Source organism: Somniosus microcephalus, chromosome 17 (assembly GCF_052327205.1).
Source record: "Somniosus microcephalus isolate GS21.2 chromosome 17, FLI_Smic_1.0, whole genome shotgun sequence".
Classification (NCBI taxonomy): Eukaryota; Metazoa; Chordata; class Chondrichthyes; order Squaliformes; family Somniosidae; genus Somniosus; species Somniosus microcephalus.
In genome coordinates this window covers 13,172,288-13,198,341 of record NC_141003.1, presented here as the reverse complement: position 1 = coordinate 13,198,341, position 26,054 = coordinate 13,172,288, and the positions used below count along the sequence as shown (strand labels likewise).

General features: G+C 46.4%; 2 protein-coding genes across 2 annotated transcripts in view; one reads left to right on the top strand and one right to left on the bottom strand.

Annotated features, from left to right (window-relative positions):
• rassf8b (Ras association domain family member 8b) overlaps nt 1-18,051 on the bottom strand; it is a 183,090-nt gene extending 165,039 nt beyond the window's left edge. Inside the window, exon 1 of the mRNA XM_086009943.1 lies at nt 17,967-18,051. The gene's annotated coding sequence lies outside the window, so the exon portion shown is untranslated. The remainder of the gene's footprint in view (nt 1-17,966) is intronic.
• The window catches only part of LOC147105508 (uncharacterized), a 187,788-nt gene that overhangs the window by 52,056 nt on the left and 109,678 nt on the right, over nt 1-26,054 (top strand). Inside the window, exons 4-6 of the mRNA XM_086009944.1 lie at nt 1,621-1,714; nt 6,678-6,863; nt 8,874-8,999. Of these exons, the coding sequence (XP_085866070.1) occupies nt 1,621-1,714; nt 6,678-6,863; nt 8,874-8,999 (406 nt within the window). The remainder of the gene's footprint in view (nt 1-1,620; nt 1,715-6,677; nt 6,864-8,873; nt 9,000-26,054) is intronic.

Below are 26,054 nucleotides of genomic sequence, written 5' to 3'. Positions count from 1 at the left end.
CACCTCCCTCCACATCCTCCTAAAGGCCTGTGGCAAAGGCCTCCTGCCAGTGTCTGGGAAGAGCACTGCCCGTCGGCGTCCCACGGCCGCAACCAGAACCTCCAAAGCGTGGCCGCTGAACGGGCGAGCTCTCTGTCTGGGCCTCTGCTCAGCCATGACTTCTTTGAGTGAAGGATTGCAGCTCCGTGCAGGCCCAGTTCACAAGCAGCAATGATCAGGGTGAGGCTGTGCAGCATGATTGAACCTCCCCTTTAAGAACTGGAAGGCGCCAGTCTGTCTGAGGACTCTCTAATTACACCGGAACTTGATTAGCGCTCTGAAGGTAGCATCCCACTCTGCGATGTTAGCGCCCTAAGAGAAGTGTGTAGCACTTGATTTAGTGTTCCACCTCCCTCTTGGGGTGCTAAAACCGAATTTCGCAGCCGCCCAAGCGGTGATAGTGCCCCAAAATGGTCGATACCGAATTTTTGCCCCCAGTTTTCTCAAAGGCCATAACGATTAAACAGGAGTGTATCTGATCAGCTTTTTTGTTACATTTTAATATTAATTCATCCATGCTGCATAATTTTGTCACATTTTCCAGTCAAAATACATTCCCTTTAGATTTTAAAAGTGCACAAATTTACATTTAAATAGACTTATGGGCAGCATGGTGGCATAGTGGTTAGCACTGTTGCCTCACAGCGCCAGGGACCCGGGTTCGAATCCGGCCTCGGGTGACTGTCTGTGTGGAGTTTGCACATTCTCCCCGTGTTTGCGTGGGTTTTCTCCGGGTGCTCCGGTTTCCTCCCACCGTCCAAAGATGTGCGGGTTAGGTTGATTGGCTATGTTAAATTGACCCTTGCCTAGTGTTAGGGGGATTAAATACATGGGGTTACAGGGATAGGGTGGGATATGTGTCGGTGCAGGCTCGATGGGCCGAAATGGCCTCTATCTGCACTGTGGGGTTTCTGTGATTCTGTGAACACTAAAGCTATTCATTTGTATCATTAATTTGCGTGCAATGCTCTACATTTATTTCCCGTTCAACCTCTATCTTTATTACCAAATATCTGCAAGTTTCCTTGTTTTCTTTTGTGCGTTTAACTCTTTCAAGTTATTTTCACTTTAATTACAATTGATATCATAATTTCCCAGACTAAATTGTTGAAAAGCCAATATCATTTAGGCAAATTAAATGCCTGAAACCTTGTAATGAACTGTTAATGTAACATTCAGATAAACACAGTGACAGGAACCACACAGTCTGCAACAGGCAGGTATTTCACACAATATATTTTTTAAAGGGCGGACCGCTAGTGTTTTGTGGAACCAGGAGGAGCACTCCTGCTCTTTTCAACTCCACAAAATGCCACGGAGCTGAAATTGGTACGCGTTGTGCCTATTTTTCGAGCGCAACGTGGAAGCAAAGCATACCAGTGAGACAGACCAGGCCCAATCATTGCAGGTGTTGGTCCCACTGCTAAGTACTTTGGGCCTTTTTTTTCGGCTGAGGGTTAAATGTTGGCCAGCACACCGGGGGAGAACTCCCGATATATTCGGTTTGTCCCTGAAAGTTTGGCTACAACTAGAAATACTAATGCGTGATTTTAAAACGTGCATTTTTCTGGCCTTGTGTAGGTATGATAAAGAACACAAGCAGTACCTGGAGCTTCAGTGCACAGTGCAGAAGCTGAGACATAAGCTGAACATGCAGGAGGAAAATCATTTCCAGGTCAGTTCTTTTGAATGGCATAAAACTTGTAAAAGAAAGAAAAGAACTTGCACTTTTCACAACCTCAGGACGTCCCAAAGCGCTGTACGGCCAATTAAATATAGTCACTGTTGCAATGTAGGAAATATGGCAGCCACTGTGCACACAGCAAGGTCCCGCAAACAATAACGAGTTAAACGACCAAATAATCTATTTTAGTGATGTTGGTTGAGGGAGGAACATTGATCAGGACAACAGGAGAATGCCCCTGCTCTTCTTCGAATAGTGCCAGGGAATCTTTTCCGGCATCTCATCCGAAAGACAGCACCCCCGACAGTGCAGCACTCCGTTCAGCACTGCACTGGAGTATCGGGCCTGGATTATGTGCTCAAGCCTCAGGAGTGGGACTTGAACCCACGACCTTCTGACTCAGAGTTCAGAGTGCTGCCCATTGAGTCACATAGAGGGAGATTTTCCGATTGAGCCCAAAACAGGTGCAATTTCGACGGTGTGCCCACGCTGCCCGCCCAAGGCCACAAACTATTTCCAGGTTTGGGTGTCATTTAAGTGTAATCAGTGACATGTGTGCACTAACTGTGTGTCTGCTGCAGCTCGCCCGAAGATTTTTGTGGAGCCGTGAATGTTAGCTGTCAAATTGTGTACAGCAAGGTCCCATAAACAGCAATGAAATTACCCAGCTAAATAATCTGTTGGCCAGGACAACAACAGCACTGGATCACCCGTTCCGCCTGGACCCCTCCCCCTGGCCTCTTATCCTCTCTTGATCTTTTCACTGTCACGCCGACAGTCCCCCATCGGCCATCTCAGTTTCTCTGCTCCCCTCCCTCACTCTAACCTACCTCCCTCTGAACTTGCAGCACTCCATTCTCTCAGGTCCAACTGTGACGAGGTAGAGCTCCCCTGCTGTTCCTCAAATACGTTGGGCTGGATTTTGTCAATGGGGACGTGATGGAGGCGGGACTCCCACTTTTTGGGTTGTAGTCCCGCCTCCATCGATTTGTGGCCAGCCCACGTGATTTTCCCTTGATTGACCTTGTTGAGCCCGCCCAGCGGGCTCAGCAGGCCAATTAAGGGACACCCGGTTACAGGTGACGTCAGGGATTGACATTTCATCTGTCAAGAGCTTTTGACAGATGAAATATCAGCGTTTGACAGCTCTGTGAAGCGGTCAAACACTGACAATCTGACTTCTAACTTGAGTCCTTCTCAACAGACTCAGTTAGAAATCTCTCCATAACAGAAAGCAGAATGCTGCAACTTTTGACAGCTCGTGGCCATTCTGCTTTCTGTGCTGGTGAGATGAGGGATTCCCGAGCCCTGAAGGAAGGAAGGCTGCATTAGTAAGTAAAGTTAAGTAAAACTTCTTTAAACACTTTACACACACTAAACACACTTACCTCTGCACTCATGCACCCATCATTCACCTGAACACCGGACATCTCGACCCCTCCAAGCCCTTCAGCCCGACTGCTCCTGGGCCTGGCCAAAGTGGCCATTAACTGGTCCAGGCAGTGGGCGGTCGCGGGGGTCGTTCGGCCTGACTGCCTGCCTCTCTTCCGCGACCACGTTCGCGCCCGGGTGGCCTTGGAGATTGAGCACGCGGTGTCCGCCGGCACACTCGAGGCCTTCCGCGACCGGTGGGTGCCGCGGGGACTGGATTGCATCATCATCTCCGGCAACCAAATTTTTATTTAATTTGTTAAGTATCATTTAAAGTTTTTTTAAGGTACAGTTTATTTGTTTATGGTCCATACCAAAAGAGTACACTGGATTCGGGGCCCCGTGGATGTCCCTAACGTTGCCCCTGGTTACGCCTTTGAAATGTACTCCAAATCCTTTCTTAACACGTATGGACAAACGGAATTTCTTACCGTTTTAATAGAATCTGGAGCCAAGATAAAACCCGTAAAATCATTTGACGTACGTGTCGGCAGCTCAAGCTGTAACTCCCAATGTAGTGCAAGTTAAAGTGTTTTTTTATAGCGTGACTTATTCAAGTTAACCGGTTTGGAATAGTGAATTTAATCAAGTTAAGCATTCGATTGATGCAGAATACAGTCAGCACTGTACCATGCATATAATGTGTGCTGAGGGAACCGCCTAGTATCGTCGGAATCCAGATATGAGCTGCTGCGATCATAGAAGGCCGAGTCTATTTTCCTTAAAGAAATATTCCAGGGAATTCTCACAGGAATGTTGTAGTTGCTGACCCTCGGTAAAACTCGATTAGGGCAGTATACCGTGGCCCCAGCAGATTAACACTTCTAGGCCTAGAAATTGGGTTGGGGCACCAAAGTGGCGCAAAAGTCGCCTGAGCGCAGGATTTAGCGCAGCGATCGGAGTGATACCGATCGCCAGAAATTCAGTTTCAGTGCCCCTCGAGGGAGACGGGGCGAGGCTCGAGGCGCTCCACGTCCCTCTTAGGGCGCTGAAACTGATTATTGCAGCGCAACGTGCCGCAGCGCCACACGCTGCGGCACGGCACGCTGCGGTACTGCAGGCCTTCCTCCCACTGTTAAGGGGGAGGTGCCTGCAACAGCGCGATCCCCGCTCGCGAGTGCCGGCAAATGAGCCTGGCACCAAGGAGAAGTGCCGGGCTCTCGGGAAACAGCCGGCAATGCCGCGGGGGGGGGGGGGGGTCAGGAGGCCGGGGACGGAGGTGCTGGCAGGCGGCCGCTTCCACCTTAACTTGCGCCATTGCCGGCACAGTAAGGCCCCGTGAACCGGGCGCGGGTAGCGAGCGGCGCAACTGCGGCGTTCGCTACCAAATATCGCGAACGGGGCACGAATGGGGCGCTGCGCACACCGATGACGTCATCGGTGGCGGCGCAGCGCAAATGCCTAACGCCACCATTAGCGCCCCTACTGAATATCGCCGGAGACGCAGCCAGTGGCGCTACAGCCACTGACTGCCTCTTTAGGTGCTAACAGGTGGCGCTACTCACCCAATTTCTCCCCCCTAGGCTTTTAACGAGACGCGAGGGCTAAAAATAGTGTCTGTTGGGAACGCGGTATAGTCCAGTAATAAAAGGTTATTGCACCTCAGCACTGAAGTGAGGCGTGCTGGACTTGGTATGCAGTTCTCTCAAGCCTTCGTGTGCCAGTTCAGAGTTGCTGTAGCTCTCGAGAAATAATGTCCTTTTTACACCCTGCCCAATTTTACTCTCCAGTGCCAATAGAAAGAATGAACTTGCATTCAGGCCGCGCCTTTCATGACCTCAGGACGTCCCAAAACACTTTGCAGCCAATATCCAAGTATTTTTGAAGTGTAGTCACTGTTGTAATGTAGAAAACGCAACAGCCAATTTGCGCACAGCAAGCTCCCACAAATAGCAATGTGACAATGACCAGATAATCTGTTTTTTTCCAGTGATGTTGGTTGAGGGATCAATATTGGCCAGGACACCAGGGAGGACTTGTCTTTGAAATAGTGTCATGGGATCTTTTACATTCACCTCAAAGGGTTTTAATGTCTCATCCAAAAGACGGCGCCTCTGACAGTGAGGCACTCCCTCAGTACTGCGCTGGAGTGACAGCCTAGATAATGTGCTCAGGTTCCTGGAGTGGGACTTGAGCCCATGACCTTCTGACTCAGAGGCGAGAGAGCTGCCAATGAGCTGGAATGTTCTATTGTGTAAAGCAGTCTATATTTTCAACACCTGAGTTTAAAAAAAGATTCTTTTAATTTACCTTTGAAAAAAATAAATATTTACTTACTCAAAATTCAAAGTCAGCATTTCAGAATAGACGCGCATTTATTTCATCGAATTGTTTACAGCTCGGAAGGAGGCCGTTCGGCCCATCGTGCCTGTGTCAGCTCTCCCCCGCCCTTTCCCCATATCCCTTTAGATTTTTTTTCTTTCAGGAGTACAGTACATTGCTAAGATGTTTGGCATTATGCAGTCCCAAATCGGATATGATGTGCTGGCAGAAGACACAATAACAGCCTTGTTACACAGCAATAGGAAACTGCTGGAGAAACACATCCCAGCGAAGGAAATCGAAACCTTTGTCAACTTGCTGCGGAGGAACAGAGAGCCCAGGTGTCGGCCTGGATTATGTGCTCCAGTCTCTGGAGTGGGACTTGAACCCATGGCCTTCTGACTCAGAAGGCGAGAGTGCTCCCCACTGAGCCACAGCTGATGCCAACACAGAGTAAAATCGGGAGTGGGGAGGAGGGGGGAGGGAAGGGGTTCGGTATAAACCTGAAGGCGCCAGGGTGGGTTAGGTTAAAGTTGGGGTTCAGCGATTAATGCAGCCACCCCGACATGCTGGGCAGCTGCTGGGATATTAAAAAAAAGAACAAGGTTGTGTCATGAGGATTGCGATTGTATGTGCCCATCAAGGAGAGGGATATCAGTGCTGGGGAATGGAACACTTTCTACTTTAGGCAGCCACTGTCAGGAGCGAGCTCTCCCTGGGTCAGAATTCCTTCCTCTCTACACAAGATGTTGACAAACTGCCTAAGATTCTCATGGTTTATGACCTTAACTTAATAATAGGCTATCAGACAACATGGGCGTATCGTCCTGCCTTGTAATTGGCTGCCAGCCATGGCTCAGTAATAGCATATCTCGCCTTATACAAATGCAGGAGAACTAATACTGAAATCACTATGATTACAACCCATTCATGCAGAGCTTTTTAAAATCCATTCTCGGCTTGTAATTCGTGCGATGCCACCATTAAACCTGCCCAAATTTTAGTCCCACTAGGGCAGTCAAGGACAGCCCCTATATTTCCTTTACCACAGCCTCCTTAAAGGTACAGGCAGGCACTTCCAAATAATATTTAAGCGCAACTTTCGAAACACTCCTCAACCTCTTGTGAAATACAGTTTGAAAGCCAGTCATTTTAAAGAGCCAAATGTATGTCTGAAAAAATGTTATGAATCTGGAGGTTATTATCAGGCGGCCATACGGTGGAGCGTTTTGCCCAGTAACTGTTTACGCTGTGTTTTCAGGAGATAGCATGCATGAGAGGGAAGGCTGCCGAGGCAGAGGCTTTGATCCAGGAGCTGGAAGAAAAGTTGAGAAACCCAAACACTGATGACAGTGGCGCCATGGAGATGCTCAAGAAAATCCGTGAGGCTAATGAAGCCGAGATGAGACAGTACCAACGACAAACTGAACAGGCCTACAATCAAAATGTAAGCTTGTAATTCATATCATCATAGAATCTTACAACACAGGAAGAGGCCATTCGGCCCATCGTGCCTGTGTCAGTTCTTCGACAGAGCTATCCAATTAGTCCCACTCCCCCTGCTCTTTCCCCATTTATCTCCGCTTCAAGTATTTATCCAATTCCCTTTTGAAAGTTACTATTGAATCTGCTTCCACTGCCCTTTCAGGCAGCGCATTCCAGATCACAACAACTCGCTGCATAAAAAATGTTTCCTGATCGCTCCCTCTGGTTCTTTTGCCAATTACTTTAAATCTGTGTCCTCTGGTTACCGACCCTTCTGCCAGTGGAAACAGCTTCTCCTTATTTACTCTATCAAAACTCCTCATGATTTTGAACGCCTCTATTAAATCTCCCCTTAACCTTCTGTGCTCTAAGGAGAACAAGCCCAGCTTCTCTAGTCTCTCCGCATAACTAAAGTCCCACAACCCTGGTATCATTCTGGTCAATTTCCTCTGCACCCTCTCCAAGGCCTTGACATCCTTCTTAAAGTGTGGTGCCCAGAATTGGATACAATACTCCAGCTGAGGGCTTCTTTCCATGTGTTAGCTCTACTGTTAAGCAGATAGATATAAGTCGCACTAAATGACTTTAGTTTTTTTTTAGATACATCAGATGTGGGTTGAACCCAAGAATGAGTAGAAAAGCAGTCGCTGAAAACCCATTGAATTGCTGTCACAGTCAATGTGGACAGCCTAGACAGCCTGATCAATAGATTTTGAATCTGTTTATCTGAGAGCTATTAATGAGCATCTGACTCAAATCAAACTGGTCCTTGTCAATAATGTGAATTAATACTCGGGGCCCCAAGGCGACATTTTGAATCCAGTAAGAAACCAAAATTTAGATTTTTTTTCCTGTACAAATGAATGCTGTTAAATTGATTAAACGAGTCTATGTAGGGTACATTTATACTCCTGCGAGTTGATTTTTTCAAATTAGCACTGTGCTTTCATTGTGCTTAATCAAAAATGCACCTACGCTACTTCCACTGGCTAAGGAACCACGTCCCTCATTAACATTTTAGTGTCTTCAAATCGATTTGCCTCCCGTTATCCACCTTTTCCGATTTTCCTTTCCATTGGCTTCAAATCGGGACAATCGGGAGAGGTGTATATAACAGGCGGCCGATCCGACATCGCCGGATTTACACTATCACTGGAAGCTTTAATTGACCTCCTCAGTCCAATTGTCGGTCACAAATTTCCACGTTTAATCCTGGCTGTCTTCAGTTTAATTTGAATTTAGTAATTGCCCACTATTCACTTTGGGAAGCAGGTTCCTCGGGTGTTTTACATTGTCATTTTCCAGACCTGACTTTCCAGCAGAAGCAACGCTTCCAAATGGCAACGGGATTTAGATCTGGGTTTCTTATGTCCATAATTTGGATGTGTCCAAATTTCCCTTGCTCATTTACAGCTTTGTATTAAAGGCAGTAGTTATTGCGCGAGGGTTTTGTGAGTAAATGTGTGGGCTACATTACAAAATAAAAGAATACAGTCAGCTCTCGCCCGTGCATTTGAGAAAGGGGATTCACTGTTGTTGTGTAGGCACATGTGGCAGGCAGTGTGCACACAGCAAGATCCCACCGACAACGCTTGAGATGACTGACCAATGAATCTGTTTTTTTATTGGAGTTAGTTAAGGGAGGAATGTTGACCAGGACATTGGGAGAGCTCCCCAGCTCTTCTTTGAATAGTGCCCTGGGATCTTTTTCATTTATTACAGGTAGACGGGGCCTCGGCTTAACGTCTCTTCCGAAAGCCGGCAGCTGCGACAATGCAGCACTCCCTCAGCACTGGGCTGGAGTGTGGGCCTGGACTATGTCTCTGTGGAGCAGGGTCTGAACCCATGACCTTCTGCTCTCGGAAATCCGTCACTGCATCAGTTGCCAGCTTGTTAGAGGTGATTACTTCTGTGATAATGAGGTTTTGTGTTTCGCTCCCTTTTCTCACTGGTGTTTTAATTTTTATCTTAGCTGATGGAACTAACCATGCGCCTGAATAAGGACCGAATTCAGCTGGAGCAAATTCAGGAGGAAAACCAGTGCCTTCGCCAGCACATTAATAATCTGTCGACGGAGATTAAGATGCTGCAAGCCAAGGTTAGTGAGAGTAGAAGATGGTTAACAGTGAACTAAAATAAAAGCAAGACTAGAAAAGGACTAACATGCTTACAGGAAGGCAGATTAGTAGATTTTAAAACCAGGACAGCACCAGTAGTTTTCAGCATTATGTCAACATTCTGGTCAAGGCACCTGTACAGAGCATTAAGAGATTACATGAAAGAAACAAACGGATCGTATCCTAATAACATAGGAACAGGCTGAGGCCATTCTGCTCCTCGGGCCTGTTCCACCATTCAATGAGATACAGGCGGAGGCCATTCAGCTCCTCAGGCCTGTTCCACCATTCAATGAGATCACAGCTGATCTGTGCCTCAGCCCCATTTACCCGCCTTTGCTCCATCTCCCTTGATACCCTCACCCAACAAAGATCTATCGCTGTCAGTCTTGAACGCTCCAATTGAGCCCCAGTATCCACAGCCTTTTTGAGAGAACGAGTTCCAGATTCCCACTGCCCTTTGTGTGAAAAGGTGCTTCCTGATGACCCTCCTGAATGGCCTGGCTCTAAATTTCCAGAGGAAATAGTTTCTCCGTATCTACCCTATCAAAACCTTTTAGCATTTTAAACACCTCCATCAGATCACGTCTTCAATCTCCCATACTCAAAGGACCACAAATCAAGTCTGTCTCCCTTCTTTCCAATGTTCCTGCGCTGTGCAGAGCAGATAGAACGACAGTACGATAGCAAAATACTGCAGATGCTGGACATCCGAAATAACAACAGAAAATGCTGGAAAAACTCAGCAGGCCAAGCAACATCCGCGGAGAGAAATAGAGTCAACGTTTCAGGTCGAAACCCTTCGTCAGGACTGAAAAAGCTCAGGAAATGAAAAAGATTAAAAGGCCAGTTTGGGGGCTGGGAAATGGGGATGAGAGAACAAAAGAGAAGTGAAGAGACATTAAGAGGTATTCAAAACCAGACGAGATGGTGATAGGACTAGTGGAGACAAAAGACGGCTCTAGATTAGGTGTGAAATACGCTGGCAGAATGAGAGACAGCTGCCATGTGGGAGAGAGAAAAAGGGGGAAGGGCACAAAACAAAGGTGTGGATAAAAAATATAAGTAAAAATGTAATAGGGGCCGAGGTTATGATCTGAAATTGTTGAACTCGATAGAGTCCGGAAGGCTGTAAAGTGCCTAATCGGAAGATGTGGTGCTGTTCCTCGAGCTTACGCTAAGCTTCCGTGGAACAATGCAAGAGCCCGAGTACGGTGAGGTCTGAGTGGGAATGGGGCGGTGAATTAAAGTGACAGGCGACCGGAAGCTCGGGGTCATCCTTGCGGACTGAAGGGAGGTGTTCCGCAAAGCGGTCACCCAATCTGCGTTTGGTCTCCCCAATGTAGAGGAGACCGCATCGTGAGCAGATGGAACGACAGCATGGGTTGAAAGTTGACGCAGGGTGAAATGCAATGTCTGCTGCTGCGATAGTGGGCAATGGCTCCAGAATGCTTTGCACGGGTGACGGAGCTATCATCACGGGCTCAAGCCATCATTCTGGGGCTGCGTTTTACACTGCAAGAGCGGCCTCGGCGTGAAATGGTTTCGGATCGCACCAACATTTAGTCCTCGCGTAAACTGAAGTCCGAGTCTGGAGTTGTAGTCAGATCTGACACGAGTGAAGCGGAGTGAGGGGAAGTGAGGGGGAGGCTCACTCTGCTTCACTTCGGAGGTCAGTTCAGGCCTTCACGCCTGACGTGCTGTTCCCTGGGAAAAGAAGAACCTCCAGAACATCTAACCTAGTTCTGCCCTTGTATAACTTGAGATTGAGAGTTAGCGAGGAATATTCAGCTATTTTAGGATCTGCTGGAACACCTACTATTTGGAGCAACAGCAAAAAAAACCTTAAAAAGTATCTATACTTTTCACTAAAAAATACCAACACAAATTATTAACTAAAACCAGTCTAAAACTGTGCTGGAAAATTTTAAAAAGGCCAAAAGGCTTCTGACCTTTTAACAGACAGAGAATTTACAAAGGACCCATCCAGATAAACAAAGGGACAAGTGTAATCCCAGTCCCAGCGGCCTGCAAAGCGCGGCAAGTTTCATTTCAATGCATTATAACGTTTAATCTAAAGCTATGGTTATTTTTGCAGGGACCACTCTAGGCAGGCGTGGATGGCCTCGAGAGGCCGATTCTGATCCAGCCCTGGGTTTTGACAATTCACACAGCATTTACAATGTGGTGTCAGTGCTGAGTGGTTCTGCTTGGCACCTGATGCTGCGATCTGAATCCAGAATCGGGACATGAGCTGACAACAATAACTTGCATTTATATAGTACCTTTAACGCAGTGAAATGTCCCAAGGCGCTTCCCAGGAGTGTTATCAGGCAAAATTTGGCACCGAGCCACATAAGGAGATATTAGGACAAGTGACCAAAAGCTTGGTCAAAGAGGTAGGTCTTAAGGAGCGCCTTAAAGGAAGAAAGAGAGGTAGCGAGGCAGAGAGGTTTAGGGAGGGAATTCCAGAGCTTTGGGCCTTGGCAACTGAAGGCACGGCTGCCAATGGTGGAGCGATTAAAATCGAGGATGCAAAAAAGGCATGAATTGGAGAAGCACTGAGATCTCAGAGGGTTGTGGTGCTGGAGGAGGTTACAGAGACAGGGAGGGGCGAGGAGGCCATGGAGGCATTTGAACACGAGGATGAGAATTTTAAAATTGAGGCGATGTTGGTCCTGCAGCCAATGTAGGTCAGCGAGCACAAGAGTGATGGGTGAACGGGACTTGATGCGAGTTAGGACATGGGCAGCCGAGTTTGTGGTGTATGTGCCTTTAAGAGCAATTATGCTGTATGTGCCTTTAAGAGCCCCAGGTGTGCGTAATGCCGGTAATTGCCACTTGGGCTATATAAGCCTGTGTATTGTGTATATCCTTTAGAAACCCCCCCAGACTTGCTTAGTAAATACCTATGAACCAACTCCTGTCTTCAGTGTCTTTATCTACACACGGACACTACAGTGGCGACGAAGTGGAAACGGACTTACCTGCAATTCGGCAGCACCTCAAGGACATCGATTCCTCCAGCGTCCAGAAGACTCAAGGAAGTAATAGAAACTGTGGTTTCACCAGCTGGCCAAGCTGGTGGCAGGTACTGCGCTAATCCTTCCTGGGCGTCAGGCTGGAGCTCCAGCGGCGGGCTCTACAGCTGAGACAGGCAGCGAAATCAGAGGCAAGCAATAACGGACTGGGAGGGTGCACTCGAGAGACGGCCGGCGCGGCAAGCAGGTCAGCGTTTAGACCTCCGTCGCGAACGAGTCTCCAACAGTGAATAAACGGAAACCACAGTAAAACAGCATTGTTATCGGTAGCAGCGGCGGGAAAGCGCGGGAAGCGCCATATCGTTGCGACAGAGAGAAAAAAAAAAGCGCGGGAAGCGCCATATCTTTTCTGAAATGCCTAAATCTGGTAATATTGAGGCTTTTGATGGCGAAATAGAAGATTGGACCACATACGTGGAAAGAGTAGAGGTTTATTGCACTGCAAATGGAATAACAGATGAAAAAAAAGCTTCAGTACTTCTGAACTTAATGGGCGCGAAGACATACGGGCTGTTACAAAATTTAATCACTCCAGCCAAACCAAAGGACAAGACTTTTAAAGAAATTGTTGATACCCTGCAGGAGCATTTAAACCCAACACCGCTGCTGATAGCGGAACGATTCAAGTTCTTCAAGAGAAATCAACACAAGAATGAAAGTAACGCTGATTACCTAACTGAATTAAGAAAGCTATCAAAGTACTGCCAATTCGGAGCAGGACTATCGGATTATCTTCGAGACAAATTTGTTTGCGGTCTCTTAAGTGAAGGAACACAAAAAAGACTGCTTTCTGAAAAAGATTTAACATTGGACAAAGTTTTCAGTATGGCTGTATCATACGAAGCAGCAGCAAAAGGAGCTGCAGAGATACAACAAGAGACACAGGACTTCGGCACCCATAAAATGACACAGGAGTTCGGAAGATGTTATCGCTGCGGCAGATCCACCCATAACCAGAGGGACTGCTGGTTCAAGGGCAAAGCATGCAGGCAATGTGGTAAGATTGGACACATTGCACGGGTATGCCAATCTGGACAAAATAAATCCACTGACAGAAAACAAAAAATCAATAAAGAAAAGTACAGGAAGGTACAAATGATGACGGACAATAGCTCCGAAGACCAGAATAGCGATAGCAACTCCGGAAACAAGAGACTAAGCTGTCTCAAATTACATAATGTACTTGCCAAAGAGGATTACCAAACCATTTGGGTTACCCTCACAATAGCAGGGTCCCCAGTTAAAATGGAGCTAGATACAGGATCAGCTCTAACCGTAATAAATCGACGAGATTACGAGAGGCTATTTTCGCATATACCTCTAAAAGACACATCCATTATCTTAAAAACATATACGGGGCAGAAAGTCTACCCCAAAGGAAAAATAAGGGTGCCTGTGGTATACAACGGCAAAGAAATACAAAAGTTGTATTTATACATTCTACAAGATGGTGGTCCACCGTTGTTGGGACGTGAATGGATAAGGAAGATACGTTTAGACTGGCACTCCATTCAGGCACTGACGGTGACCAGTAAGGAAAAAAACAATGATGACATCATACCTGAACGATTAAAAGACATCTTGGCCAACGCCAAAGAAGTGTTTCAAGAGAAACTAGGAACCTTGAAAGGCATCACCGCCTCAATAAAAGTGGAAGATACAGCAATTCCAAAAAATTTTAAGGCAACACCGGTGCCATACGCAATACGTCCGGCAGTCGAGACAGAGCTGAAGAATTTGGAAAAGGCAGGCGTATTATCCAAAATAGATTGGAGCAAATGGGCAACACCCATCGTTCCAGTCATGAAAAAAACATTGAAAAATAAGTCTGAGGAACAGAAAAAAATTCGCATCTGTGGGGACTTTAAGGTGACTGTAAACCCGGTCCTTCACACGGTACAGTATCCTCTTCCGAGGATAGAAGATATTTTCGCCTCACTATCCGGAGGGAAACGTTTCACAAAAATTGACTTAGCACAGGCATATCTACAGATGGAGGTGGAGGAGACCTCTAAAAGGTATCTCACAATAAACACACACAAAGGCCTGTACCAGTACAATCGACTGGTTTTTGGAATAGCATCAGCTCCAGCTATCTGGCAAAGAGCTATGGAGCAAGTCCTGCAAGGGATTCCGGGGACTCAATGCTACCTAGACGACATCCTTATAACAGGAGAAAACGACAACGAGCACCTTGCCAATTTGGAGCAGGTGCTCACTAGGCTGAAAGAACGGGGCCTACGAGCAAATCGCCCCAAGTGCGAATTTTTCCAAAATCAGATATCATATTGTGGCCACATAATTAATAAGGAAGGGTTGCATAAGTCACCTGAAAAAATTGAAGCAGTTATAAAAGCCCCAGCACCTGAAAATGTTTCACAATTAAGGTCATTCCTGGGATTAATAAATTACTATCATAAATTTTTACCAAACTTATCAACTATTCTACACCCTCTTAATGATCTTCTACAGACAGGAGTGATTTGGAAATGGAACGAAGACTGTAAACGTGCCTTCCATAAATGTAAAGACTTAATCACATCCGAGAAAATTTTGGCTCATTACAACCCATCACTACCAATCAGACTGGCGTGCGATGCCTCCCCTTACGGCATAGGAGCGGCATTGTCCCATAGATTCCCTGATGGCTCGGAACGGCCGATAGCTTTTGCGTCACGCTCATTGAACTCAGCTGAGCGTAACTATGCCCAGATAGACAGGGAAGCACTCAGCCTGGTATGGGGAGTGAAGAAATTCAACCATTACCTACACGGACAAAAATTTACCTTGCTGACTGACCATCAACCCCTCATCTCCATATTCAACCCTAAAAAAGGTGTCCCCATTATGACGGCACAAAGACTACAGAGGTGGTCCCTTTTTCTAGGGGCACACCAATACAACATTGAATACAAAGGGTCAAAACAGCATGGGAATGCTGACGGTTTATCACGCCTACCATTGCCAACGATAGAAGAGGCACCTACAGTAGACCCAGTAGAGATATTCCACTCTACCATAGTGGAGACTCCAGGATGGTATGTTGCCTCCCTGGTGCAAGGGTCAAGGATGTCTCGGCGCGGGTGCAGAACATTCTGGAGGGGGAGGGGGAACAGCCAGTTGTCGTGATACATGTTGGTACCAACGACGTAGCTAAAAAAAGGGAAGAGGTCCTACAAGTAGAATTTCGGGAGTTAGGAGCCAAGCTAAAAAGTAGGACCTCGAAGGTAGTAATCTCTGGATTACTACCAGTGCCACGTGCTAGTAAGAGTACAGAGAACAGGATAGTTAGGCTAAATACGTGGCTTGAGCAGTGGTGTAAGAGGGAGGGTTTTAAATTTTTGAGGCATTGGAACCAGTTTTGTGGTAGGTGTGACCTATACAAAAGGGACGGTCTACACCTGTGCAGAGATGGAACTGATGTTCTCGGGGTAATTTTTGATAAAGCAGTTCGGGAGCATTTAAACTAGTATGGCAGGGGGCTAGAAACCTATGTAGTGAAATAGAGGAAAGTGAAAGGCAGACAGAAATAAATGATAAAAGGGTGAGGAACAAAAAACAAAGGGCCAAACTAATTCATAAAAAATGTGAGCATAAAAAAAGCCTGAGGGTTTTATACCTTAATGCGAGAAGCATCAGGAACAAGGTAGATGAATTAGCTGTGGAAATAGAGGTTAATAATTATGACCTAATTGGGATTACGGAAACATGGTTGCAGGGTGAGCAGGGCTGGGAGCTTAACATACAGGGGTATTCAGTATTTAGGAAGGATCGACAAAAAAGAAAGGGAGGAGGGGTAGCATTGCTAGTAAAAGAGGGGATAAATGCAATTGAAAGGAAGGATATTAACTCAGTTAATACAGAATCTATATGGGTGGAGCTAAGAAATAGCGAGGGGCGAAAAACATTAATAGGAGTGGTATATAGGCCTCCAAATAGTAAAATAGAGGTTAGGGAGGGCATCACGAGGGAAATTAGAGAAGCGTGCAATAAGAGCACAGCTGTCATCATAGGTGACTTTAACTTACATATAGATTGGACTAGCCTAATCAGTAAAAATAATGAGGAGGAGGAATTCCTTGAGTGTTTGAGGGATGGTTATCTGGATCAATATGTCGAGGAACCAACTCGGGAACAGGCTATATTGGACTGGGTACTGTGCAATGAGAAGGGACTAATCAGTAATCTTGTTGTACGGGGACCCTTGGGTCAGAGCGATCATAACATGATCGATTTCTCACTCGAAATGGAGAGCGAAGAAATTGACTCAGAGACTAAGGTCCTGAATTTAAACAAGGGGAATTATGATGCCATGAGACGGGAACTGAGTAGGTCTGATTGGACAACGTTCCTGGGAGGACTGGAGGTAGATAAACAATGGCAAACATTTAAAGATAGAATGACAAAATTGCAAAAATTGTTTATACCAATCTGGCATAAAAGGAAATCTAAAAAGGTGACTCAACCGTGGATAACAGGGGAAATTAGAGACAGCATAAAATCCAAAGATAGGGCGTATAAAATAGCCAAAAAAAGCGCCAGAGCGGAAGATTGGGAACAGTTTAAGATAGAGCAAAGGAGGGCAAAGGGCATAATCAAGAGGGGCAAAATAGCTTACGAAAACAAGCTGGCGGAAAATATAAAAACTAACTCCAAAAGCTTTTATAAGTATATCAAAAGGAAAAGACTGGTGAAAACCAAAGTTGGTCCATTGCAGTCAGATACGGGGGAATATATAATGGGAAATAAGGAAATGGCAGATCAACTAAATGCATACTTTGGGTCAGTCTTTACGAAGGAAGACACAAAAAACCTCCCTGGGATATCGGGAAAAATAGGGACATTGGCAAAGGAGGAACTGACGCAAATCAATATCTCTAAGGATATGGTGTTAAGGAAGCTAAAGGGATTGAAGGTGGACAAATCCCCAGGGCCTGATAACATGCATCCTAGGGTACTGAAGGAGGTGGCCCTAGAGATAGCGGATGCACTAAGGATGATTTTTCAGAATTCATTAGACTCGGGAACAGTGCCGATGGATTGGAGGGTAGCTAACGTTACCCCACTATTCAAAAAGGGGGGTAGGGAAAAAGCAGGTAATTACAGACCTGTAAGCCTTACATCAGTTGTGGGCAAAATGCTGGAGTCCATCATTAAGGATGAAATAGCGGAGCACTTAGCAAATGGGGACAGGATAGGACAGAGTCAACATGGATTTACAAAGGGTAAATCGTGCTTGACTAATCTATTGGAATTTTTTGAGGGAGTAACTGGTAGAATAGATGGGGGAGAGCCAGTAGATGTGGTGTACCTGGACTTCCAAAAGGCCTTCGATAAGGTCCCACATAAAAGATTAGCATGGAAAATTGAGGCTCATGGGATAAAGGGGAAAGTTTTGGCGTGGATAGGGAACTGGCTGTCAGATAGGAAACAGAGAGTTGGAATAAACGGCTCATTTTCTGAATGGCAGGCAGTAACAAGTGGGGTACCACAGGGATCTGTCCTGGGCCCCCAGCTGTTCACAATTTACATTAATGACCTGGATCAGGGAGTCGGATGCAGCATTTCCAAATTTGCAGACGACACTAAACTAGGAGGGGGGGTGGGCTCAGAGGAAGAGACCAGGAAGCTCCAGAGCGATTTGGACAGACTGGGCGATTGGGCGGATAAATGGCAGATGCACTATAATGTGGACAAGTGCGAAGTTATCCACCTTGGGTGCAGGAACGGGAGGGCAAATTATTATTTAAATGGCAATAGATTGGGAGAGGGGGAAGTACAGAGAGACCTGGGTGTTCTTGTACACCAGTCACTGAAGGCGAGCATGCAGGTGCAACAGGCGGTCAAGAAGGCAAACGGTATGCTGGCCTTCATAGCAAAAGGGTTAGAATACAGGAACAGGGATACCTTGCTGCAGCTGTACAGGGCACTGGTGAGACCACACCTCGAGTACTGTGTACAGTTTTGGTCGCCTCATCTGAGGAAGGATGTTCTTGCCATGGAGGGGGTGCAGCGGCGATTCACCAGGCTGATACCAGGAATGGCGGGAATGACCTATGAGGAGAGACTATGTAGTTTAGGGATGTACACACTGGAGTTTAGAAGATTGAGAGGGGACCTCATAGAAGTGTATAAAATTCTGACAGGTCTAGACAGACTGGATGCAGAAGGAATGTTTCCCTTGGCGGGTGAGAACAGAACGAGAGGACATAATTTAAGGATAAGGGCTAAACCATTTAGGACAGAGATGAGGGGGAATTTCTTCACTCAGAGAGTGGTGAACCTGTGGAACTCATTGCCACAGAGGGCAGTGTACGCCAGCTCATTAAATATATTTAAGAGGGAATTAGATATATTTCTACGGGCAAAAGGGGTTAAGGGTTACGGAGAGAAGGCGGGGACGGGATACTGAATTAAAAGATCAGCCATGATCTCATCGAATGGCGGAGCAGGCACGAAGGGCCGAATGGCCTACTCCTGCTCCTATCTTCTATGTATCTATGTATAGTGGAATGTCTACCGGTGACAAATTCTGCCATTGAAAGGGAGACAAGAAATTACCCTACTCTCTCACGGGTCTACGATTTAACAGTGAAGGGATGGCCAGCACATGGCGAACCACTGTTGCCAGCATTCTCGCAAAGAAGAGAACAGCTGTCAGTGTGCCGAGGAACCTTGATGTGTGGATCCAGAGTGGTGATTCCACCCAAACTCCAGGATAAAGTGCTAAAGGAGCTTCACGAGGGGCATCTGGGTGGAGTGAAAATGAAGAACCTAGCTAGGGCGTTTGTATGGTGGCCAGGTATCGATGGAGACATCGAAGACATGACCAAGAGCTGCCTAGGATGCCAGAAGGTCCAAAATGCTCCGCCACAGGCCCCTCTACATCCATGGGAGTGGCCCTCATCTCCCTGGCAAAGGGTGCACATCGACTTTGCTGGTCCATTTATGGACTCAATGTTCTTAATCGCAGTTGATGCACACTCCAAGTGGCCGGAGGTAATAAAGATGTCCTCCACCACCACGGAAAAAACCATCATAGTATTAAGGACCATATTTGCCAGGAATGGGCTGCCGGAGCAGATATGTTCTGATAATGGACCGCAATTTGTGTCCGAAGAATTCAGGAAGTTCTTAAAGAACAATGGGGTAAAGCACTACACGTCCGCCCCATACCATCCCGCCACCAATGGATTGGCTGAAAGGTTTGTCCAGACCTTCAAGAAGGCCATCAAGGCCATGGGTAATGAAGACATAAAACTTCAGCACAAGGTGGATAACTTCTTATTTGCATATAGGAATGCAACGCATATGGTTACGAACCAAACTCCCGCCATGATGTTCTACAATAGAAACCTAAGATGCCGGCTGGATTTGGTCAAGCCCAACATCCGAAGGGACGTGGAGAACCAGCAGTTTCAGGGCATGAATGAAAGGCCAACTAGGGCCTTCCAGATAGGCCAACCGGTTTTGGCCCAGGACTACCGTACCGAGAAATGGCAGCCTGGAACTATCTGCACACGATTAGGACCACTGATGTATACCGTGGACATCGGAGACAGCATAATAAGGTGCCATGCTGACCAAATCATCAAGTCATCCGAAAAGGGACAACCTACACCACCACTCTATACATCTAACGATGAAGTAGAGATACCCATATCTACCTCCGATCCGGTGATACTGGAGCCCGATGAACCCGACACTGGCCTTCAAGCCGAATCAGCCTTGCCAGAAGAACCTACTACACCACCAGAAACTACTACACCCCCGAGGCATTATCCGGACCGAGTCAGGAAGCCTCCTGAGAGACTAACTTATAATTAATTAATACAGCAATGTATATTATTTTGCATATAACATGTAATTAATAATTACTTAAAATATGATGTACTAGTTAGCTAGAAGGGGAGGAATTGTGGTGTATGTGCCTTTAAGAGCAATTATGGTGTATGTGCCTTTAAGAGCCCCAGGTGTGCGTAATGCCGGTAATTGCCACTTGGGCTATATAAGCCTGTGTATTGTGTATATCCTTTAGAAACCCCCCCCAGACTTGCTTAGTAAATACCTATGAACCAACTCCTGTCTTCAGTGTCTTTATCTACACACGGACACTACAGAGTTCACGACAACAGAATGTAGCGGAGTGAGCGCCCCGATTTACACTCAGTGCCAAACTGAAACTGCTTGCAGTTGGCAGGCTTAAATTTTTTTAATTTGTTCTTGGGACGTGGGTGATGCTGGCAAGGCTGGCATTTATTGCCCATAACTAGACGCTGGTGCTGGGCATTCTCCTCAAACCGCTACGGTCCTTGCTTTCACCGGAAGTAACAGTGGCAGTGTCAAATACAGTCCTCACGTAAATTAGACAAAAACAAACAAATCCGCTTGCTGCTTAAAGTGAGACGGAAAGGTTTAGATATTCTGACTCGGCCGCAGCAGAAATTTTAAATTAACAAGCAAAAAAAAATAAACAAACAGCCCCGAAATCTTTCTCAGGAAACCTGCCACTATTTCACCTGGTGATGAAAGGCCACAGTTGACAGGATAAGAGCAGCCAGTTGAAGCCGTGTATTAGGGAGGCAGGACTGAAATATTCCTGGGATCTGTTGCGGGCTGGAAAATAAACAGACAATAAAGAATCTTTTCGCTCCCCCAAATTTTTGTTCAAATAAATTTTTGCGGCTCTCTTTTTCATACGGGACAACGAGTCCTTAAATGAAGAATTTAAAATATTCAGTATTTTGATGGCCGCCTGTGAAGTGCCACAGAGCCCAGTGTTCACCAATAGAAGTCACGGTCGAGCCACAGGTGAGGCTACGGTGACACCGTTTTATCCACAGGCACTCATTTTAGTAGAAAACGCCTTACACACACTCGCACAATACAGGAATCCCGCCCCAGCTGCGGCTTTGCCATACGCGGATTTCAAGTACAGGCGGTTTCCTCTCTGCAACAAATTTTGCTGACCGCGGCATGAATTTTGCGTAGACACGGGTTTTAATTAAGGATTAAGGTAAATAACATGATTTTTATTGCTTTTTATATTCTTTTTTATTGCGTTATTTGAACTGTATTTGCCAACCGTGGTTTTACTAACCACGGGGGTTTTCAGGGACGTATCCCCCGCCGTTGGGGAGGGATTCCTGTATCCAGTAAATGTGTTTCACACGTGTATATTAACTGAACAACCATCTCCCACGATTCAGTAACCAAGGAAACGAAGCACTCACAACGATCAATGAACACTCGCACACTCTGCTTCTCCTCTCAGCATTTTACCAACAAACGCACAAAAAGGTTAAAGTTCGTATGTACATGCTGCGTGATTATTGCGATCGCATGACCAACAACTGTACCTATTGCTTATTTTTAATTCACTAATCAGAAATGCAATGTGCCACATCTGGTTTCCCAATTAGCCACATGTGGCTAGCAGCTAACCTATTAGACAACAGCGCTCTAGTTACACTGTCCTGCTTTTTATCAAGGCCTGGTACAAGTGAAGGGCCTGTGTTTACTTCCTGTAGGAGTGCTTGCTGCATGAATGATCAGAAAATGAAGCGATGTGGTGCATCTAATTTGCTGCACACTGTTACTCGAAGGGGCAGAGATGACAAGCAAATAATCTGAGCCAAAACGGTTAAAAATAGTGGTGAGCTCTGGATTGTAAAATGCCTGAGGCCATTGTCTGTCAGTTGGGGCAGAGAATAACCTCGAGGTCAAGAATGATTACTCCTGGTTCTTTAATGTGCAGCTCCTGTGAGTTTTCAGAATAATCTGACAGCAGTCAGACCTGGTTCAGAATCAGAATGGCCTCAATATTCGTGTAATTGGTTCTCAACGAGGCCAGAAGCAAAGACTCGAATTTGCGATAAATGCACCAAAACTATCCCAGTGACAGACCTCAAGAATTGGGGATTAAAATTTTCATTTGCTTCTTGTCAGATTTTTAGAATTTTTAAGAACATAATTTTTGATCCGACAAATTCAAACATAAAATCGTTTGAGCCTGGTACACAAACAGATGAGAATGTGAGTGTGAGTTAGTGTGCACGTGACTGAGTGTGTGGGCCCGATTTTATCTCCGGGCGGGTTTTGGGCTAGCTGTTAGCGGTGTGAGTGAGAATCTGACCTGCTGCCCCAGAAATGAGGCCCTGAGTATTTTAATTCCTGCGCCTTATTTATATCCCACCCGTTCCGAACGGGAGCTCAGCTGAAAGCACAGGAACATAGGAACAGGAGGAGGCCATTCAGCCCCTCGAGCCTGTTCCGCCATTAAATTAGATCACAGTTGGTCTGTATCTTAATTCCATTTACCCACCTTGGTTCTGCTAGATCCGGGTATCTTAATGTTGTGTCCTTTCAATAATCAGACAAAGACTGCAGGGAATGATCAACAGGTGTTTACTGGATGAAGTTCAAACTGCAACTGACTGTACAGAGTGCCACTCAGGGCTTATATACAGGTGTGGTCACTGCCGGTACTGCAGGATACAGGAGCTGTAAAAAGTAGCTCTCCCCCTTAAAGGTACATACACTACAATTCCTCCCCTTTTAGATTAACAGTACCATAACACTCATTTAACAATTAAATATCAAACTAATTACAATTAACACTTTTAACATGCAACATTAACTGGAAATAGTCTATTTATAAATTCAGTCTTTGGGGAGGCTTCCTGATTCTTTCTGGATAACGCCTTTCCCGAGTGTCTCGCTCTTGGTGCGGAGGCGATTCTAACACCCTGTCGTCAGTTGATTCATCAGCTTCCAATGCTATTGTTTCTGAGGTAGATGCGACCTGTACGTTGGGTTCCTCACCAGGTACGTATGGCTGAGACATGGGGTTGACTCGTTCCTGTGACTCTAGGATCTGGTCAGCATGGCGTCTCACAATGTTCTCCCCAAAATCCACTGTGTACATTAGTGGCCCCTGCCGTGTGCATATCATTCCTGGTTGCCATTTCTCTGTTCGGTAGTCGCGGGCTAAGACTGGTTGCCCTACATTGAAGCTCCTTGTCAGCTTCTCATTGATGTGCTGGAATTGCTTATTCTCAACATCTCTTCGTACATTTAGTCTGAGCAAATCCAGACGAGATCTCAACCTTCGGTTAAAGAACATCATGGCCGGGGCCTGGTTGGTGACTGCATGTGTCGCATTTCTGTAGGCTAACAGGAAATTGTCCACCTTATGCTGCAGTGGAATGTTGTCATCGCACATGGCCTTTACTGCTTTTTTAAACGTTTGTACGAACCTCTCAGCCAATCCATTTGTGGCTGGATGATACGGGGCAGATGTGTAATGCCTTACCCCATTCCTTTTCATAAATCTTCGAAACTCTTCGGACACAAACTGTGGTCCGTTATCAGAGCAAATCTGCTCTGGCAAGCCATTCCTGGCAAAAATGGTCCGTAGGACTGCAGTAGTTTTCTCAGTGGTGGTGGAGGACATTTTGATCACCTCAGGCCATTTCGAGTGCGCATCCACGGCTATTAAAAACATTGAGTCCATGAATGGACCAGCAAAGTCAATATGCACCCGTTGCCATGAAGATGAGGGCCACTCCCATGGGTGTAGAGGGGCATGTGGTGGTGCATTTTGGACCTTCTGGCATCCTGAGCAGCTCTTTGGCAGGTCCGCGATTTGCTGATCGATGCCCGGCCACCACACATGGGCCCTAGCAAGGCTTTTCATTTTCACCCCTCCCAGATGACCTTCATGAAGCTCATTGAGCATTCTATCCCTTAACTTGGGTGGAATTACCACTCGGGATCCACACATCAAGGTCCCCTGGCATACTGACAGCTGTTCTCTTCTGGATGAGAATGCTGGCAACAGTGAGTCGCCATGTGCTGGCCATCCCTTCACCGTCAAATCATATACCCGAGACAGTGTCGGGTCATTTCGGGTCTCCTTCTCTATACCAGCGTTAGTTACTGGCAAGCATTCAATTATAGTCGAATGAAATATTTCGACAGGATCCACTGCTGGTGCTTCCTCCGCAGTAGGCAGTGGCAAGCGTGATAGCCCATCAGCGTTTCCATGCTGTTTCGTGCCCTTATACTCGATATCATATTGGTGCGCCCCTAGAAAAAGGGACCATCTTTGTAGCCATTGCGCAGTCATCACCGGAACGCCCTTCTTTGGATTAAAGATGGAGACAAGTGGTTGGTGGTCAGTCAGCAAGGTGAACTTCTGCCCGTGCAGATAGTGATTGAACTTTTTCACTCCCCCCACTAGGCTGAGGGCCTCCCTGTCAATCTGGGCGTAGTTACGCTCGGCTGAGGTTAGTGACCGAGACGCAAAGGCTACTGGCCTCTCCGAGCCGTCCGGGAATTTGTGCGACAGCACCGCTCCAATGCCATAGGGTGATGCATCACACGCCAACCGAATTGGTAGTGCTGGGTTGAAATGAGCCAACACCTCTTTCGATGTGATCAATGCTTTGCTCTTCTGGAAAGCTCGTTTACATGCGTCACTCCACTTCCATGGTACCCCCGTTTGCAGTAGGGTGTTCAGTGGGTGTAGTACGGTAGACAAATTCGGCAAGAACTTATGGTAGTAGTTCACCAGCCCGAGGAACGACCTCAGTTGTGACACATTTTCCGGTGCTGGAGCCTTGACTACTGCCTCAATCTTTTCAGGGGACTTATGTAACCCCTCTTTATCAATAATGTAGCCACAATACGAGATCTGCTCCTGGAAAAACTCGCATTTGTGGCGATTAGCTTGGAGCCCATATTCCTTCAATCTAGTGAGCACCTGCTCCAGGTTGGCGAGGTGATCACTGTCATTTTCGCCCGTGACCAGGATGTCGTCCAAATAACACTGGGTCCCTGGAATCCCTTGCAGGACTTGATCCATTGCCCTTTGCCAAATAGCCGGAGCTGATGCTATCCCGAACACCAGCCGGTTGTATTGGTAGAGACCTTTATGAGTGTTGATCGTGAGGTACTGTTTCGAGGCTTCTTCTACCTCCATTTGCAGGTACGCCTGGGCCAGAGCAATCTTAGTGAAGCATTTCCCTCCAGATAGCGAGGCGAAAATAACTTCAATCCGCGGAAGCGGATATTGTACAGTGTGAAGGACTGGGTTCACTGTCACCTTAAAGTCCCCACAGATGCGAACCTTCTTTGGTTCCCCAGGCGTATTACTCAACAACCTCTTCATTACAGGAACGATGGGTGTAGCCCACTCACTCCAGTCCACTTTGGACAGTACTCCTGAACGTTCCAAACCTTCCAGCTCTGCTTAGACGGCTGGGCGGATTGCATAAGGTACCGGTCTGGCCTTAAAAAACTTTGGGCTTGCATTTTCCTCTATTTTGATCATCGCTGTTATGCCTTTTAGTGTTCCGAGTCCCTGCTGGAACACTTCTTGTGCGTCAGTTAGCATTTTTGACAGTCGTCCAGGTGTGACGTCGTCATCCTTTTTGGCATCTACAGTCAGTGCTTGTATGGAATGCCAATCTAACTGTATCTTCCGGATCCATTCACGTCCTAGTAGTGGTGGTCCTCCATCTGGCAATACATATAGGTCCATTTTTGGTGTTTCCTTGCCGTTATATATAACGTTCACCCTTATTTTTCCTTTGGGGTAGACTTTTTGCCCCGTGTACGTCTTCAAGACAATCTTTGTATCTCTCAAGGGTATATGTGAGAATAGCCGCTTGTAGTCCCTTCGGTTTATGACTGTTAGGGCTGATCCTGTGTCCGATTCCATTTTCACTTGGACTCCTGCTGTCTTGAGCGTGACCCAGATAGTTTGGTGATCCTCCGTTTTGATCACATTATGTAGTTTCAGACAACCCAGCTCCTTGCTTCCGGAGTTTGTATCACTCTTCTGTTCGTCTGAACTACTCTCCGTCACCTTATGTACCTTCTTGTACTTCTCCTGTGGAGATTTCTTGCTGCTGGTTTTCTTTCCCGACCTGCAGACTATTGCTATGTGTCCTACTTTTCCACACTGTCTGCACACTTTGTCCTTGAACC